The sequence below is a fragment of the Amphiura filiformis genome, chromosome 12 (genome assembly GCF_039555335.1).
Source record: "Amphiura filiformis chromosome 12, Afil_fr2py, whole genome shotgun sequence".
NCBI classification, from domain to species: Eukaryota; Metazoa; Echinodermata; class Ophiuroidea; order Amphilepidida; family Amphiuridae; genus Amphiura; species Amphiura filiformis.
Window position 1 is genome coordinate 37,167,028 of NC_092639.1, and position 17,984 is coordinate 37,185,011.

Genomic DNA, 17,984 nt, shown 5'->3' on the forward strand with positions numbered 1-17,984 from the left:
CATACAAAACCACAAATTCACTAGACTGCCTAACTGGCCTGTATCTCGTTTCGGCCAAAGAACGTCTGTAATACATACCTGTTTTTAATGACTTTGCAACAATGTTTCTATTGCTCAATAACAGCTTGCATTCACACTTTTGAGTTTATATGGTGAATTTTCGTACACATCATAAATAAGTGAAATCAGAATATCCTGAAAGGAATTTAGGTAACAAATTCAACGACACTGACCTCGCAACAGCTAATGTTTTCATGTAAACATGGCGTCATTAGACATTTTTAGCCTACGTTTCGTATCCTACTATCGGATCGTTGAAACAACGAAACCTCATCCCCGGCCTCATTCACGAATTCACTCACCTTCCTACACCACCAGTTGAAATAAAACTTGAAACATCCCGTGTTATTCCTCAAAACTACATGCACCTTCATTAATAAAAAATTGAAATCCTAGTAGAAATCCGTTATCGAAAATTGTTTGATATAAAACGTCACCAAAAGTAATTTTTCTGAAGAGTAGATACCAGCGTGTCAAAATGGCGGCCGCAGTCGCATCCCCGCAGCTTTATCGTGTACCCAGGTCACGGTATGTCTCACGTGACTAACAGTCAAGGTCAGAGAACAGCGCAACCTGTCTGCTGTAATATAATGGCTCCGCCCAATGAGCGGCGCTGTCAATCATCCTTATTGCCTTTGTCGAACAGACTTTTACGCAGGTAAGAGCTCACGCTGTCCTCACTTTTAGGATCGACGAGCGTCAGGCCGACACAATCTGGTTGTGTAGGAGACTATCATAGTGATGCCCACGTTGGAACCATTGGATTACGGAAGAAATATTCATACCAGGACTGAAGCAAATGTGGCCATTTCTATGTTTGTACCGGGCAAGTACCGGACATTTTTCTTCATTTATCTAGTGGAAAATACTGCAAATTCGTCCAAGGTAAGCAAAGGGTTGGGGATCGATTTTTAACTTTGACTAAACTGTTTCGGAGTTAAGGCACGCTAAAAGTAGACCATTTCGGGGCTGTATTTGGTGTACATGTGACGTTTTGAAAAGAGTAAAAAACGACCACTTATTAGCTATTGCTGAAGTATACCGCCGAATCATGTACCAATACACAAGGTATTGGTACATGAGATCAGGTATACAAATTCACTAACTTCAACTTGCACTACCGACACCATGAAAAATATTTTAATTATTACCGATCCTTCAGAATACTTGCAAATATTGGCAGTTTCATAAAATCCTGCTGCTGAAAATCGTAAATTCCACAATCTTCTGTCAGATCCAGGTCAGTAATCACAGATGGGCGAATCTACCACTCCAGCGTGACAAGACCAGAGATAATAAAGGATGAGAGGCCACGCCGTACAAATAGCTAGCCTGATTGGCAAGCGTCGTCGCTGGCCAGATCTTCTACGGTCGTGTATGATGAGTAGAGACCATAGAGCCCTATATAGGGCTCTGTGGAAGAAACGGTTCCTAATTTTGAAGCCATGGAATGATGGATAATATATTCATTTATACGAGAACCATATTTTTGTACCAATCACAGAACAGAATTTCACCTACTCACAGCTGTCAATCATTCTTGTGAAACGTAAGCTCCGCCTAGTATCAAGGTCTTCTTCTGCGCATTGGTTGTGCGCATTAACTAGCCTCCAGCACAAATCCTGTGCACACGATCAGGTTGGATGGGCGGTTTACGCCTGGTTTACACAATAGGAACTGCGATGCATCCTAAACTGGATCGTTTCCGTGTATTCGCATTGCATGGTGGGTAATCGCCTGCCAGTTTGAGTAGCTCCACGTTCACAACAGTTTAAAATCAACACAGGTAAATCCATATAAAAATTAACATGGACACAAAATTGACATAGCTTATGTAATTCAAATAATGAAATAATAAAATGTAATATTATCATGATAGATGCACGTTTTATTAAAACTTGAAAAGATTATTAAGTCCAATAATTTGTTTGTGTTAGCTTGCACGAGTCACAAAATGGCGACCCATCACGCATTTTCTGCATGTGCCGACATTAGTAACTCATAGTGACTGTCCTCAAACTAGCGCCAGTGTGTCTCAGGCCTGATAACGACCCCAGGTAATTTTATGCAGAAAGTTTTCTTGCGAACAGCTGCAGGTGACGATTAAACAATGAACACGGCTTGTTTATGTACATGCGTGGGGAGGCTTGTACGTCAGCTGGCGTGTTTTGGACATGTTCGGCGTAAAAAGTGTCGTTTTTTCATGAAAAATACCAGCGATGACCAGTTTTTTGTGGGCTATTTGATTTACAGGTATGTCGGTTCGTCATAGGGTAGAAATGATAGCTGTACAATTTGTATAACATACAGTTTAACATAGGCCTTTAACATTAAATGGGCACAACTCGACCTTCCGTATTATGCACAAGTATGTGGAAGTGGCAGGCATATATTGACATCTCAATGTGGTTTCGTCGGTAACGGTGAGCTGCTGCAACACATCTAAACCAACGTTGACCTTTCACGCGATCGCATGGAGGACGCAAATTAATTTTGACTCCTATTTCCTAATTCCTGTGATATGGTATGCTCCATAAACATTACTACTCTTGAAAATTCCTAAACTGGCTGAGTTGACAGATGCGGGCAAACTATTCCACATCTTGGTAGTGGCTGGATATACGTCTTTATGTCTAATCTGCATGTGATTCAACATGTCATGATTGTATTGGGTACTCTGCCATGTTTGGCTTAGTAACGGTACATGAACACCAGCGCTCGAAATAAGGCATGTCCTTGCGTCAAATACCCGTGAAAGTAGGCGCGGACCCGCAAATTTCTTACGGTACGGGTCCGTGTGACCCGTAAAAATTGAACCATGCAAAGAGCAGGAAATCCTAGTTTTAATGTTTCACTGGAAAATCTGGTTCACATAATAGGTCCAGCTCCCTGAGTACACTTTCATTTTAGTTTCCCATCAAGTTTTCAACCCGGGTTTTCAATTTTCTACAAGCTACATACCGTGATTCCCGTAGTTAATTCTCTCTTGAAATTTCAAAGGCATGGGTCCGGGGTCGGACCCTTGAAAATTGACGAGGACCCTTGAAATTTCAACGGCAAGGGTCCAGAGGACCCTTGGATTTTTCAACTTATTTCGAGGCCTGATGAACACAGCCTTTTGTGCCTAAAATAAATTAGTCAATAAGCTGAGTTTATATTCATGGGTTACTCGGCTAGACTAGACTCGCTTGCCAGTCTCATACATGTATGTATGCCGTTCCTGTGTACATCAGACTGGCTTTAATACGTGCCATTTTGTGTGAATGTTATTTACACGCTTACAATGTAGTTGCGGTGCTTCGGCATTTCAGCAAATTTGTATATAAAACTGGTACTCACATCTCACATCATGTACAATCTTAGTTACGGTACCTAATTTTTGAAATGCAGAAAAATGCAAAGTTTCTGGGAATAAAGGTGATTTGAGAGCCAGCCACTCTCCCCATGTCAGACAAAAATGATCACAACTGAAACACAACAAATGTTACTGCGAAAGTGCGAATACAAGTTCTCTAAAATTCAAGACCGAATTAAAAAGACTAGTTTGCATATGACATCCTGTCAACTAGACCGAAAATGCAGTACTGCGCAGGTCGACAACCAATCACATTGCGCCTTTGCCCTGACGTTAGATGCAAATTAGTCTTTTTAATTTGTGTGATTTTGAGTTTTGAAGCAAGTGGCGATTGGCAGAGTAGTGCCCAGAGCATTGAGGCTTTTAAGTTTAAAAAATTTAATGAACAATGATACAGAACCATGAAGACAAACTATAAAAAAAAATGCAAAATCTATATTCACTGAATGGGAGTGAATGCATTCACTAATGAAAATACCTTGGAAAATGCCATAATGTTTTAAATTTGTAAATTAAAATAAGTTTCTACAAAAACTTCGAATGGATACAAAGAATATTTGACCAGCCATTCTAGCGCCAATTGTTATTGTGTACAAATGTGGTTCATTATCAGGCAACTGAGATTCTGTAGTTTGGATAGGAACAAGGTCATGTTTAAAATACACACCTTCTTGAGCTTCAATGCTCACTGTAAACTTTGATATAAGGACCCGATGTTGTCACTTTTACATTCCAAGGCATAACGCATGATCGTTCCCATTTCCCATAATGACCCCCTATTTTGCATGCTTTCAAGGACATTTTGTACCCTATTTCGCACGAAAACAGAAAAATTAGTCGTAACAAATATCCTGTATTGGGAATTTCAAGGACACTTTTACTGAAGCACCCCTTTTTAACATTTTGTAGGACACAATTGTAAACAAAATTTCACATTTCTAGAGCTCTGATGTCCTTTTAATAGACATAGATGAGTAAATAAAAGAACAGTATGTGGTATGTACCAGTATACGCCCCTATTTTTTTCAAACATTTATGCCCACTGACATACAGTACTTTTAAATAACCTTTTTTGATGAATTTGGGAGTGATCATGCATACGCAATATGTATTACACATCTAGTCCATGGTTAGTGACAACACCGGGTTTTAAAAAAACAAAAAAATTCCTGAAATGTCAACTTTGATTGTTGTTGACACTTATATTTTGTTGTTGTTGTTGTTGTTGTTGTTGTTGTTGTTGTTGTTGTTGTTGTTGTTGTTGTTGTTGTTGTTGTGTTGTTGTTGTTGTTGTTGTTTTTGCCATTCGTTTCTTGTCTTCAGAGTAAATAGTTAATTTTTCTTTTCAGTAGAAGTTTACCAAGTTTTTTTCCTACCATGTTTTTTTGTTACAGTCTGGTAATGCTACCAGTCATAAAATATTAAATTGCAAAAATGTGCATGTCTAGTCTAATAATATTGTAAATCTCTAAAACAATGAACATTGGAGCATTAATTAACATTATTATTTGTCAGCCAGGTCACAAGAAAAAGTGCTTGAACTGAACCAGTTTGGACATAAGAGTGACCATGATATTGAAGTCATATTTTACTGTTTATCGCAAATTACATGTTTGAACAACACATCTGTGCTTGGTTTTATTTGGCAAGTGATGGCTTGAGCAAGCCTTATAGCACACGACACGCCAAGACCAGGAGCCAAAAAGCGACTCCTGGTCCTCAGGATTTTTGGGGTGTCTATTCTTCCAGAAAATCTAAATTATTCCCTCACCCTACCGGAGTGTGTCACATCCTTCCCCAGATTCTTCCTCAACTGGAATCCCACAAAAATGGAACCAAAATAGAACATTTCATGCTGGTTGCTATCTACATGTAGGCCTACTTTTCTTTATTTTTCTTGTTCCCTCCCTTCCCTGACTGAATTCATAGACCATTTAAAAAGCCGAGTATTAGTCAGACCCAGTAACTTTTTTTATACAAATGTTTGGCTAATTGTGTGATCAAGTTCTTCTACGGTACAATCTGGAAACTGGAAGAATTTTTCTTCTTTTTTTTCCCCTATGCTATTTTTTTCTTTTTCTAAACACAAAATTCTTCCCCAAATGAGTAAAATTATTCCCTCCCCCTTTGGGGGCGAATAACGGAAGAATAGATGCCCCTGGCCAGGAGCCATTTTTGCAAACCCAGGAGCAATTTCAAGAAATGAAGAAATTAATTAGTTTACAGGTTTTATCCATTCCCAGAGCCTTATTTAATACAATGTGTCTACCAAAGTAAACAAAATTAAACCAACCAATTTTTAAAAATTTTTGTTAAAATTTTTCAAAAAATTTTACATAGTAGACCAAGCTTAAATCATTCCATTTTGAAAAGGCTAGTATTGGCAAATGCTTTCATTTTTCGGTAAGACATTGTGCGTTTATGTGGACTTGAAATGGAAACACTTCTTGATTTTAATCAAAATACGCATTTAGTGAATAACAAATATTGAAAATGTATAGTAAAATCTGAATTGAGACCAGATCTGCCTAATCTGTTAACTTTGCCAATCTTGGACATAATTGACCATGACTACTCTACATTTACCAACTTCATGTGCTAATTAGAGAATAAATGATAGATTTTGTCTTTTGCCTATCAATATCGTGTCATAATGGATGGGCTGGCCAATATTTTGAGTAGTGGATGCGGCGCAGCGTATCCACTACGATAAAAATATTGGCCAGCCCATCCATTATGACACGATATTGATAGGCAAAAGACAAAATCCTATCTTTTATTCTCATTCTTATTCAGTTTTAATGTAATTTTTGCGAGAAAAACTGCCTTTTTCAGAAAAAAATAAAGTTACTTTTGTGAGGACAGTCCCGTTGTTTTAAATGAAGCGAAACCATCACGAACATCTAAGCCGCCGAATCGCGTTCTTGGTTCTCAGACGTGTATTACGCTTGAACGCATTATCGCTGCGATCATTGAGGAGCAACAAGCGTGCCGCGCCGTTGCGTGGCGGCCGCCCTGACAAATATCACTATCAACTATTGTGAGATATTATACACCGAAAACCAATCAAATTACGTGAATTCTTTACAAGCGCACCCATTGAATAAGAATTTTTGTTATTGTTTCTTTGCTACATAGATGGCAAACCCATGTTACGTCAGGGTGAGACAGGGGACTGGGTAGGAACATTTGAAGGACATAAAGGAGCTGTGTGGGGAGCAGCACTTAACTGTGACGCTACAAGAGCCGCAACAGGAGCCGCCGACTTCACAGCGTAAGGACAATTTGTTTTGTTAATAATGAGCTTATTTTCAGCATATTATTTAGCACTCTGTTACCTCAAAGATGGGTGCCCTGATTGACAGCCTCATTGCCTTACTTTACTCATAAAAATATAGATTTTAGTATCAGAAGAAAGCTTGAAACAAAACCCATTAGACACTAAATGTAAATAGCAAAATAAAGTAGTCGATAATTGGAGCATTTTATGCCGTGTACTTTTATAGCTTATTCAGCACAATGCAATTTTATTCCACGTAATTATATTTAGGGCTGCTGGGAATACATAATTTTGAAGACAAAAACAACGCTCCTAAACACAAAGCGATTTACTGCTTTGGGCAATGTGGTGGAGTGGCCCCTGGTTCATCCAAAGTGGCCCCTGGCTCACTCCAAATCTTGGTGAACTAGGGGCAGTTTTTTGGCAAAGTGGCCCCTGGTGCAAGCTCTCTTATTTTTACCCTTGGGTGGAGTGATTGGTATTATCAGCTTGTCGCTGGTGTCAGCCCTCGAATTAACCCACAGCACCCATGGCAATTTGCCGTGGGTGCCCAATAGGCCTGGCATTTTCGGGTAATTTTGTACCCGGGTACCCGCCATAATTTTGGGCGGGTAACGGAATACCAAATGGAAAAAAAAATAAGTTTTTATTTTTTCGGTTTGTAGTGTCTCTGGACCTAGACCTAAATGCCAGGATCATTCATGGTTGACCTAAAAAAAAAAAAAAATTTCAAGATATTTTGTTATTTTTTATATGAAAATTGATAATTTGTATTCATGTCATAGTCTATTAATGATTTCAAAATGTATTGAATTTGAATGCATTTTGAAATCATTAATAGACTATGACATGAATACAAATTATCAATTTTCATATTAAAATACAAAACATCTTGAATTTTTTTAATATTTTTTTTAGGTCAACCATGAATGATCCTAGCATTTAGGTCTAGGTCCAGGGACACTACAAACCGAAAAAAATAATTTTTTTTTTTTTTTTTTTTTGAATTTGGTACCCGGGAGGTATTTCCTACCGGGTAATGTAATCTCGGCGGGTACCCGTTTACCCGACCGAAAATGCCAGCCTTAGTGCCCAACCCCACCCCTTGCTGTGCCCTCTAATGAAGTTGCCGTTGGTACCCCAGCCCTGACCCTTCATTATAAAATCATCTATCTATGTTTGTGTGTGTTTTTTTCACTTTTGAGAATTTGCCTTGGTGCCCTTCTCAAATTTTCAACAGTTGCCATGATGCCCTCTTGAAATATTACAAACTGCTGTGCTGCCTTGCCTTTTCAGTGAAAATCCAAGGCAATTATCCATTTGCCCTAAAAAAGTTAGCTGTGCCCCTTCAGATCCTTAATGACATGTATGAAACCACAGGGTTTTCACGGTCCTTGAGAGTCCTTGAATTTGAAAACACCTTTTCAAGGCCTGGAAATTTGCACATGGTCCTTGAAAGTCCTTGAAAATTGGAATTTTACTAAACTTAATTTTGACAAAATTTGGGGAGTAGAGAGGAGTTGTCACTTTCGTTAATATGTGCCGCATAAAGAGCCGCATCATGATTTTTGTGTTGTGGTAATTCCTTGAAAATCATGCTTTTGGACCTTGAAAGTCCTTGAAAAGTCCTTGAATTTTAAAGGCTTCAAGGTGCGGGAACCCTGATTACTAGAAAACGCATTAAAGTTCACCACTGCACCTGCTTAAGGGTGCTTGATTACCTTGCGCATGCATATAGAGGCCGCTAGCGTGACGTCATATGCCGCCATCTTGTGGGTACATGCTGCGATGGTCGTTCGATCTCCATGCGTAATGATGCGTGACAACAACTGCGTGGCAAGCTGCGCCCTGCGCGTAGTGTCAGACGCATGAACATGCGTATCATTTGTACCCACAAGTTGGCGAAAGGCTGACAGCCTCTATAGATCACATGCATGTATGATTTTATGCAGGATATAAATAACCTTTCTCTTAATTCTGTTCTATTTGCAGGAAAGTGTGGGATTCGGTAAAAGGAGAAGAGCTGCATAGCTTCACACATAAGCACATTGTTAAGACAGTAGACTTTTCACAGGTATGGCAATTTGAACAGAAGCACATCAGGGGTTGAGAACCAGAAAGCCTTAACTCACAAAATGAGGATAAAGTAGCCAGGACACTATTGAAGATACAGTCCATTAAACATGACAAAGTTCAATAGAACACATTGAAATTCTGGAGGAAATATTGATTTTTGAAGACCAAAGCAAGGAGCCATCCTATTGGGTATGATTTGAAAGGGCATCAAATAAGGATTTCAAATCGGGAATATCTCAGTTTATGAGAGCTGGTCATTGTGAGTTACGGCTTTCTGGTTCTCAACCCTTGTTATGAGTGATCAACATTGCTGGCAAGTTGCTACCTTATAGCAAAATTGTAGTTGGAGACAACTTGACTTCTCAACATTATGCAGCAAATTGTTGACTTGCCATGATATCGCAACATTTTGCAGCAGCATGACAACTTTGAGTGTTTCAGGCAACTTTACTTAAATATTAAGTTGTTTAATCGAAAACCTGCAAACCTCTCATTTTGCTGCACTATGTTTATGTTGAGTTGTCTAGAAAATCTTCATCATCACTTTATTGTAAAATAGAGAGCTGACCAGTTATTTTCAACTCAAGTTCAAGTCCAAAAGCAGGACTGGAATTCATTGAATTAAAAATTTCCTGTGATAAGTGTTTATTTTTTTTCACAATACTGTTACTACAAAAATTAAAGAAAAAAAATAGCAAAGTGCTTTTTTTTTAATGCTGGATTAAGTTGTCTGTTTTAATTACATTTGTTTCTATTGAACAGCCAGGGACACATTGAATTAGTATGCATTGTTAGCTGTTCAATAGAAGCAAAAGAAATTAAAACATTTGAGCAAAACGCAATGCATTGAAAGTCTTTGTGAAGTGACCCTAGAAGTCTGAACAACATCTTCCAAAACTTAAACATTTATTGTGGTATGTATTTCCTATATACAGGACAGTAAACACCTACTGACAGGAAGCAATGAAAAAGTGATACGGATATACGACTTGGAGAAGGTAGACGCAGAACCAGTTACCTTCACCGGCCACACGGGGGCGCTGCGTTATGTCAGGTGGTGTGTAGGAGAAAAGCAAATTATTAGTGCAGCCGACGATAAGACTATCAGGTAAAGGACCAGTACTAAAAAGAGGGCAGTTCTCCATGTCATATTTATAATTTGGTTTACATCAAGTTTGACTTTGGTAGTGACGTCAATGCTTTTTTGCGGTTGCGCTGCAAGTGTGCCGACAAACCGCCCCTGTATGTGTGTGTGTTTAACTTTACGTGCGCGATTTGATACTGCGGTGATCTAAATACATACATACGGCACTACCGAACTTGAGGTGAACCACAATATATGCAGAGTGTCTACATTGATTGAATGACCTTAACCTATTATTATTTGGTTTACCTCAAGTGCGGTAGTGACATTAATGCTTTTTCACGCTCGCATTGCAAGCGTGACATCAAAGCGTCCTTATATGCGTACATGTACACTCTGTGCGATTAACATTATGCACACAAATAGATATGCTGTGGTCAGCAAAATACACACTTACGTCACTACCGATCTTGAGGCGAACCAATGTTTAACTTTTCACCAGTGGGATATCTTGCAGTTTTGACATTAACATTATATGCATTGAGAATGATGGATAAAAGTATAATAATGTTAGTTATGGGCTGAGCACATAGTAACAAAACACATTTCAGGTTTCCAATTGGAGCATTTAGTCCTTAATATTCAAAAGCATAAAGATTTGAGCCAGGTATACCAACTTGATGTGGGGAACAAGACAAAGACAAAAACTAATGCAATATGTAAACCATAGAGGTGTACACTAGCAATGCATTAGTAAAAATCCAATACCACATGGAGAATAGACAACATTTTGTCAATGTCTTTCTGTTTTTATATATTCTAGTTATCTTCTTGTATCATTCTTTGATCGTTGGTGTGTTTTGTACATGGTCCGTTACTTTATCCAAAAGCATGTTATAACTAAAACTAGCAACTCTTTTTAAGTAGCAGTTCTTGATGCAAAGCATTACCCGCAGTAGCTCCACCTCGATCAAAGAAATTAAAGCCTTAATGTATTTTTTTTCAGAATATACCTTTATTTTTTTCAAAACCGATTTTTTGGCATATTTGTAATACTTACACATGTTCTAACTTAAATCTGTGAGCAAACTGTCAAATTCGCCCTATTTGTAGTAAAAGGGGATTATTTTCTGTTGGTCCGACATATTATCATAATTTTTAGATTATGATATAATGTCGGAATGCCTCGCAAATCGTAGTCTCCTACGAAACCAGTTTGGTTACGCTCCCTACGCGCTGTCCTAATCCAAATAGTGCGAGATATTTCGAGTGATAGAGGTGAAGCTTATGATGTTGTTTCTTTACAAATTCCCAATGTTTTTGTGTCCAAATGTATTGGGAACTTTCATAATGATTGCATATTATCATTTTTGGAAGAAAAAAAAGAAAAATCTAAAAATTTAAAAAGATCGTACATTAAGGCTTTAAAAATTAAACAAAGAAAAAGAAAGAAAATTAGGTGTGATTATTAAAGGAAGTGTCCAGTAATCACAACATTAAGCCTTATATGTTAGAAAAATAATTATCAAGCACAAATCACATGGTTTTATTTGAATCAAACTCATATTAACCATAAAAACGAATAAAAACAGCCGTCTCTCAACACGCGATTTTCAAAATTCCCGCGCCGAAATGTTCTAGAGCAGTGACGTCATGGTTATTTGTGCTCATTTGTCGACAGGCTTCATTGAACTATTGGGACGTCACTGCTCTAGACAATTTCGGCGGCGGGAATTTTGAATATCGCGTGTTGAGAGATGGCTGTTTTTATTCGTTTTTATGGTTAATATGAGTTTGTTTGAAATAAAACCATGTGATTCGTGCTTGATAATTATTTTTCTATCATATAAGACCTAATGTTGTGATTGCCGGACACTTCCTTTAAAGAGAGAGTCACAATAGAGTTGTGTTGTATGGTGAGTAAGAGAGTGGTGTTACCTTCAAAAATTTCATCAGTTGATGATTTTACTAATGTTTACTATATTACTGTTCGCCTATGGCGCTATGGACTCCCTTGACGTAAGTGAAATTTTAGGCACAACCTAAAAGTGCCCTCTCGTGAAATTCCCACCAGCAAATACGGGCACAAAACCTTAACTCTTGTTGGGATTTCAGAGGAGGAAGCCGTCTATTTGCACATTAAATTTTCCCCAGCCAAATGAGCCCAAATGCGCCATTAGGCGATTCGTTACAGTATTATATTTTTATTTGGACTGCATTGAACAAATAGCAGGTTGATTATATTTAGGCCATTTGCGGATGCAGTCTGGAGGGTTTCTTAAGCTATATTTGAAGTTCTCACTTTATCTTGTTTGGACGAATCAGTGATCATAACTTTGAATTTATATTGGATTTATTTCCCAGGGTTTGGGATGTAAGGTCACAGCTTGAAGTAAAGAAGATAGAATCTGATAGTTCTTCACTCAGTATGGACCTATCTCAAGATGGATCCGTTCTAGTTGTCACACATAATAAAGCAACAAGTTTCTATGACACAAGCAGGTAAGAAGAATTGACATGAATGTCTTGCATGGTTCTGCCCAGGGGTAGCTCTAGGCTGCATTTTGGGGTCCCGGACCCACCAAAATAGAGTTCGGACCTACTGTTTTTAAATTTTCTGCAAGTTCAGGGTCCCTGCAGACCCCCAGTTTTTCAATCTAGCGCTAACGCAGACATACTATTTATGCTGCATTTGTGCAACTCAGGACTCGCCAAACTCTACTTCGGACCCCCTACTTTTTTATTTTCTGCAAGTTCACTGTGGACACTGGAGTGTTTAGTTCTAGCGCTACCCCTGGTTCTGCCATTTGCTGGAAGGAGATTCTTGATTTCATGCCACCTTGAAAGCAAGGCTTTAGCTAGAGAGATGTCCGGCCGTCATTTGGACACCCTGTCACGAGAATGGACGCCCTACAAAATGCTAAAATTGTCCGCGAGGCCGTCCAAAAACAAAGTCTTTTATACAATCAGGTTGAATGTTACAATCCACTGTAATAGGAGCCTCTAAATGTCTATAAAAAGGTTACAAACCACTGTTGGGAGCCTCTAACAGTCTATAAAAAAAGCACTTTATGATGCGTTTTCACCAATTGCAAACTTCAATGGGCGCCATTTTGTTTAAGTTGCTTTACTTCCGGGTTTGGTAATAGCGCCATCTCTTGAAAACTTGTGTTTGCATGTATTCATTTTGGCTGATGGTGGCGCTCTTCCAGAATCCCAGACTGGGATGGACACTCTACTATCAAATCCTGGCTAATGCCCTGCTTGAAAGAAAGTATAGACCTTTTCCAATCAAAGTTTTCCAAAGAGGCGAAGACAACTGTTTGTGTATAATGATGACCACATGTGTATTGGGTGCAGCACTTCCGCTAGTTGCGCTTTGCATCTCTGATCACTAGGGTGGGAAGACAAACACTTTTTTTCTTGCATTGTCTTGGAACTCCTGGAAATATCAGTAAGACCCGTGCATGTTTCACCCTGGCAATAGATTTTCATAGAATCCCTGCTTATTTGCTATTTCTTATTGTATAGAGAAATCAGTAGTAGGGACAACCTGGGAAAAGTAGTCACTCAAATGACATCATAGCCAATGTAAACACATTTTGTTTGGACCCTCTAGAATATCGCAAGGGAAGAAAAAGACTCAAATTGTTATTTTTTCCAAAGAAACAGCGAAACATTAATGGTATATATTAAGTAGTAGGGACCTGCAACTAAGAAGCACTCACCCTAGGCATACCACAATAAACTCTCACAGCCAGGATCAAGTAAAGTAATTCCAGGACAATCAGCAGTATGTTCTTTGTCCAAGAGAAATTAATTTAAAGCAGGGGTTCAAATTCGCAATTGATTACGGGAACCTGTTTAGGTTCTTGCAAAGGGCTTTTGCGAGAACCTTCGGTAACTTTGAAACTCCCAATTAAATCATATTTCCGTTGTAGAAAGGTAAAACAAAAATAACACAACATGCGATCTGAGACTGGAAGCTTAGGAGAACCAATTTTGGTTCTCCTATTGGTTCTCCTAGTTGTAATCCAGTCGATTCTCCTCAAATTTGAATCCCTGTAAAGTAGCTCAGTTTGTTTTCAACTGGTAAAACAGAGTTTTCAAAGTTTCTGTTGAGTCTACTCCATTTTACAGGTAAAACTAGTTGCCATCAAATAGCGGCGAAAGATGGATAAATGTCAGTTTCTGTTAGCGGCGTCAATCGACATGAAATGCCGCATAAGTTAAAAGTCATTTGCTGTTGGGTTGGTGTCAACAGGGACATAGTTAGGGTATCCTCAGTGGCGGTGCTACAGGGGGGGGGTTCTTGCCCATCCAGTTTGCCCCACCACTTTTGAGGCAAAAACCCCAAAATTACGTAAATATCCACTTTTTGTGGCAATTTTGGGCCAAATTTGTTGAATTTGCCCCCCGGAAAAAAATTCCTGGTGCCGCCACTGGGTATCATGTGAGCCGTGTTGGAGGGGACTCAGAATTGACTGATTTATGTATGGCTATTAATTCTCGCTATTGCATAATAAGGCGCCGCCATATTTTGCGATGTAATAATCGTGATGTATCATGGGAAAAGTGTTACATCCAAGTCCATACTCAATACGAATATTACCATGCTATTACATAGGAACACGTGACAATATTTTTTAGTTTGTCAAAATAAAAGGTGTTGTCACGCGAATCGATACTCAATAATGGTAATAATGTGATTTGCGTGTAATGACGTTATATTGACAAACTAAAAATGATACATCACATTTCCCATGATACATCACGATAACATCGCAAACCGCTGGCGGCGCCCTTATTGCGAATAGCGAGAATTGGTGTACTCAACACCACCATCAATCAGTTTGAAGCCCGCTAGTATTAGTAAGACTTCTTCAGTTATTCACTTACATTTCAACAACAACATAAATAGTTATGAGACTGTTTAAGGCAAAAAGTAACCTTGGTTACGACCAAATTAGTAATATTTGTGCAAATTTTCGTACACTCCATGCTCAATTTGTTCCCAAAGAGTCATTATAGGAACAGCTGGCTGTTTTCCCCCTTCAAAAAGGGGTGTCATTCCATATTATACCCTTGCCCCGAGCACCACAAACCACAATGCAAATACAGGGAGTAAGTTTTCAGGCTTTTTTGTAGACAAAATTTACACAATTTCTTTTATTTTCTGCCCGATTTAGGGCCATTCTGGTCATTTTCACACTGTTGCAGGCTTTTTGTCAATAGTGGACTTTCAACCCTGTAAATACCAACTGTCACGGCATAGTTTGTTTTCCTATTTAGAGCACAAATGCAGAATTTATGCCAGTGGCGTAAATAGCGGGGTGCCAAATTGACCAATGAAGCATCGATTCTGCGCCCCTCCAAGCGATCAATTGAAAGAACATTTTAAGACCGATATTCAACTTCTAGTAACCAAAATTAATTAGTGGTAGGCCTTATTTGTCCAAAATTTTGCGCGCTTCAATTGTTTCAAGAATGGTGGGGGCATTATGTATCCTTAGCCCTGGGTGCCACAACCCCTAGCTACGCCACTGCCCGCATCTAAGATATTCTCGGGTGGGGGGGTAGGGAGCCAATTTTGTTTCTTGCCCGGGCGCTACCAACCCTAGTTATGCCAGGTGATATCATTTCAGTATCTCATTGGGAGAACAAGCAAGGTTTGCATTCATTTGATATCCATCTTGTCCAGGTGGTATGCGGCACAAATTTACTAAATTCAGGAATTTTCTTTTGTCAGCTGTGTAACACACCGACATCGCCTGGCTAATAATTACTTGGTACACCAGAGATACTAAAATCAATACCCGGGATCGATACACGTGAATGTGCTATGCACGATTTTGATATTCAGATGAAAATCTTTGGATACCGGGGTAGAAAATGGTGAATATCTCCCGTAAATGATTTCGTCTAAAGAAACCAGATGTGGTTCCTTGCACTTGAATATATGTGTTGAACAGATATGATAGTCGTTAGCTTGCGTCTTGAGAAAGAAGCTTGCGTCTTGAACTCAAAACTGACAATAATTCTGATTCTATATGTGCCGAATTATATAGCGCAGTGTATAGGCCAATCGTGGGTAGTCTAAAAGCATATGACCTATGGCGTACCATGCTCGACTCACACACAGCGAGGTCAGTCACCGGGCAATTGTCAGTAGCCTTAGTCAGATGTCCTTCGGCCCATTATGCGTGTCAAAACTATTAAACAGGTCGGAACAAAATGGCCATGCGTGGTGGTGGATTCAACCTACCATGGCGATTTCTGCCATGAAGATATCGGGGTGATGACATGGGATTATTTTGAAATTTTACAATGCTTACAATATCACAAACCAAACAAGTATGTTAATAAATGATATTAATACAAGCTAAAACTGTTTGAGTTTGATAATGAGCCTTCAAACTAACCTTCAAGTTAATTAAATACAGTACAAATTTGATCATTCAGTGTGCATAATGAATGGCGCATACCAGTGATCACGGCAGCTGTGAAATTTGCTTCCGTGTTCCGAGTGTATGGAAAGTGCCATACAGCTGAGTGGTTTTGCTGTCTCTGTCTATCATGCCGCTCACCCCCTGATCTTGTCTGTGAAAGAATACACTGCCCTCTAGATTGCAGATGCACCAAATGCTCAATCAATGTTCAAATGCAACAGAAACTTGACAAGTTGTCTCCACAAAGTAAATGTTTTGCTAGGAATTTTAATGTTACTGAATTGTCCTTTGTCCATATTTATGGTGATATTATCAGTCAATCATCTGGCTTATCAGCAGTTAACATCAGCTGCACATGCATTGTCACTTATTAACAGCATTGTTACTTCAACAACAGCATTGCCACTCCAGTTGTAGTGTGCTATGCACCGGCATTAAACCCACAAGCCTCAGTCAGCAAACTTTACAGGAATTTGCTGATCACTGTAGCCCAAGACTCACCATATAAACCATTTAGCAACAATCAGAGAGTTGCAGCTAAGAAGTACACACCATGTGTTCCAGAGCTGCAACATTGGGATTTTAGAATCAGGGAGATTTATTTCAGGGCTGTGATAGGCGAAGCGTAGGGAGTGCAGCGAGCGAAGCTCTCACCCCTAACGGCTGGGGGTCCATTAAGCAGGCCCCTGGTGGGGGTCGAGGGGGCGAAGCCCCCCTGAAGCCAGAGGGTTTCTACACATTTTACACTACAGGAGAGACCATTTCTGAGGGGAAAATTACATTCAAATGGATTAAAAAATAAGGTTATTTTGAGAAAACAAGCCTAGATAACAGTCAAGTGGCTTATTTTCTCAAAATTATACCGTAAAATATGCAAATTAGGTACCTAAGCCCAGGTGATTTTAGCAGATTTAACACCCCTAGAGACTTTTTTGAAAAAATGCTTCCTTCATCCTAAATAAAAATTCCTTTAAAAAGGAATGTGGCGCCTAATGTGAACTTGGGACGTGATATGGTGAATTGCATGGTGTGTAGATTTGGTATTATAATGATTTTTCTAGGGAAGAGTAGAAGATGATCAAATGCAAGAGAAATGTGTTTGATTGGGAAGGTGTTCTGACAATCCAAATATAAACTTAGTCCACCTCAAATGACCTGTAACAATTTGTGATTGACATTACTTAATTCACCTCAGATGACTTTGATCTGACATTCAACATTTTCGCGCTTACACCAATCATATCCATAACAATTTAACTCTTACAACTTCCTGTCAACTCTCTAATTTAAAACTCTAAATTTCTGTCTGTTTGCCTTTTCTGTCTTGTACCATTTAGTACACTACAGTTTGTTACAATTATTAAGATAAGCAAACATTGCTGGGTAGATAACAGGATTTAGTTATTTACTTAATCCAATTATGGAGGTAGTAGTACTACCTCCATGATCCAATCATGGCATTAACGTCAATTTTGGTCTTCAGTGTTTTAAAATACAACAATGTAGAACATGTATAATTAATATGCCGTGTTGTTTGCATACAGTTTGCCGCCCAATTGTGCCACCATATTGCAACTTTGGCAATAACCGCTATATAGATTCTATGGTAATTAGCAAACAAAAGCCATCAGTTTAAGAGGCCTTGTTAATTGATCTTATCACTATGGACTACAAGAGTCT

At 38.9% G+C, this 17,984-nt stretch overlaps 1 protein-coding gene across 1 annotated transcript in view; it reads left to right on the forward strand.

Moving 5' to 3' along the window:
- The window catches only part of LOC140166147 (serine-threonine kinase receptor-associated protein-like), a 72,968-nt gene that overhangs the window by 12,338 nt on the left and 42,646 nt on the right, over positions 1 to 17,984 (forward strand). The window contains exons 2-5 of the mRNA XM_072189536.1: positions 6,554 to 6,689; positions 8,688 to 8,769; positions 9,707 to 9,879; positions 12,220 to 12,357. Coding sequence (XP_072045637.1) covers positions 6,554 to 6,689; positions 8,688 to 8,769; positions 9,707 to 9,879; positions 12,220 to 12,357 — 529 coding nt within the window. The remainder of the gene's footprint in view (positions 1 to 6,553; positions 6,690 to 8,687; positions 8,770 to 9,706; positions 9,880 to 12,219; positions 12,358 to 17,984) is intronic.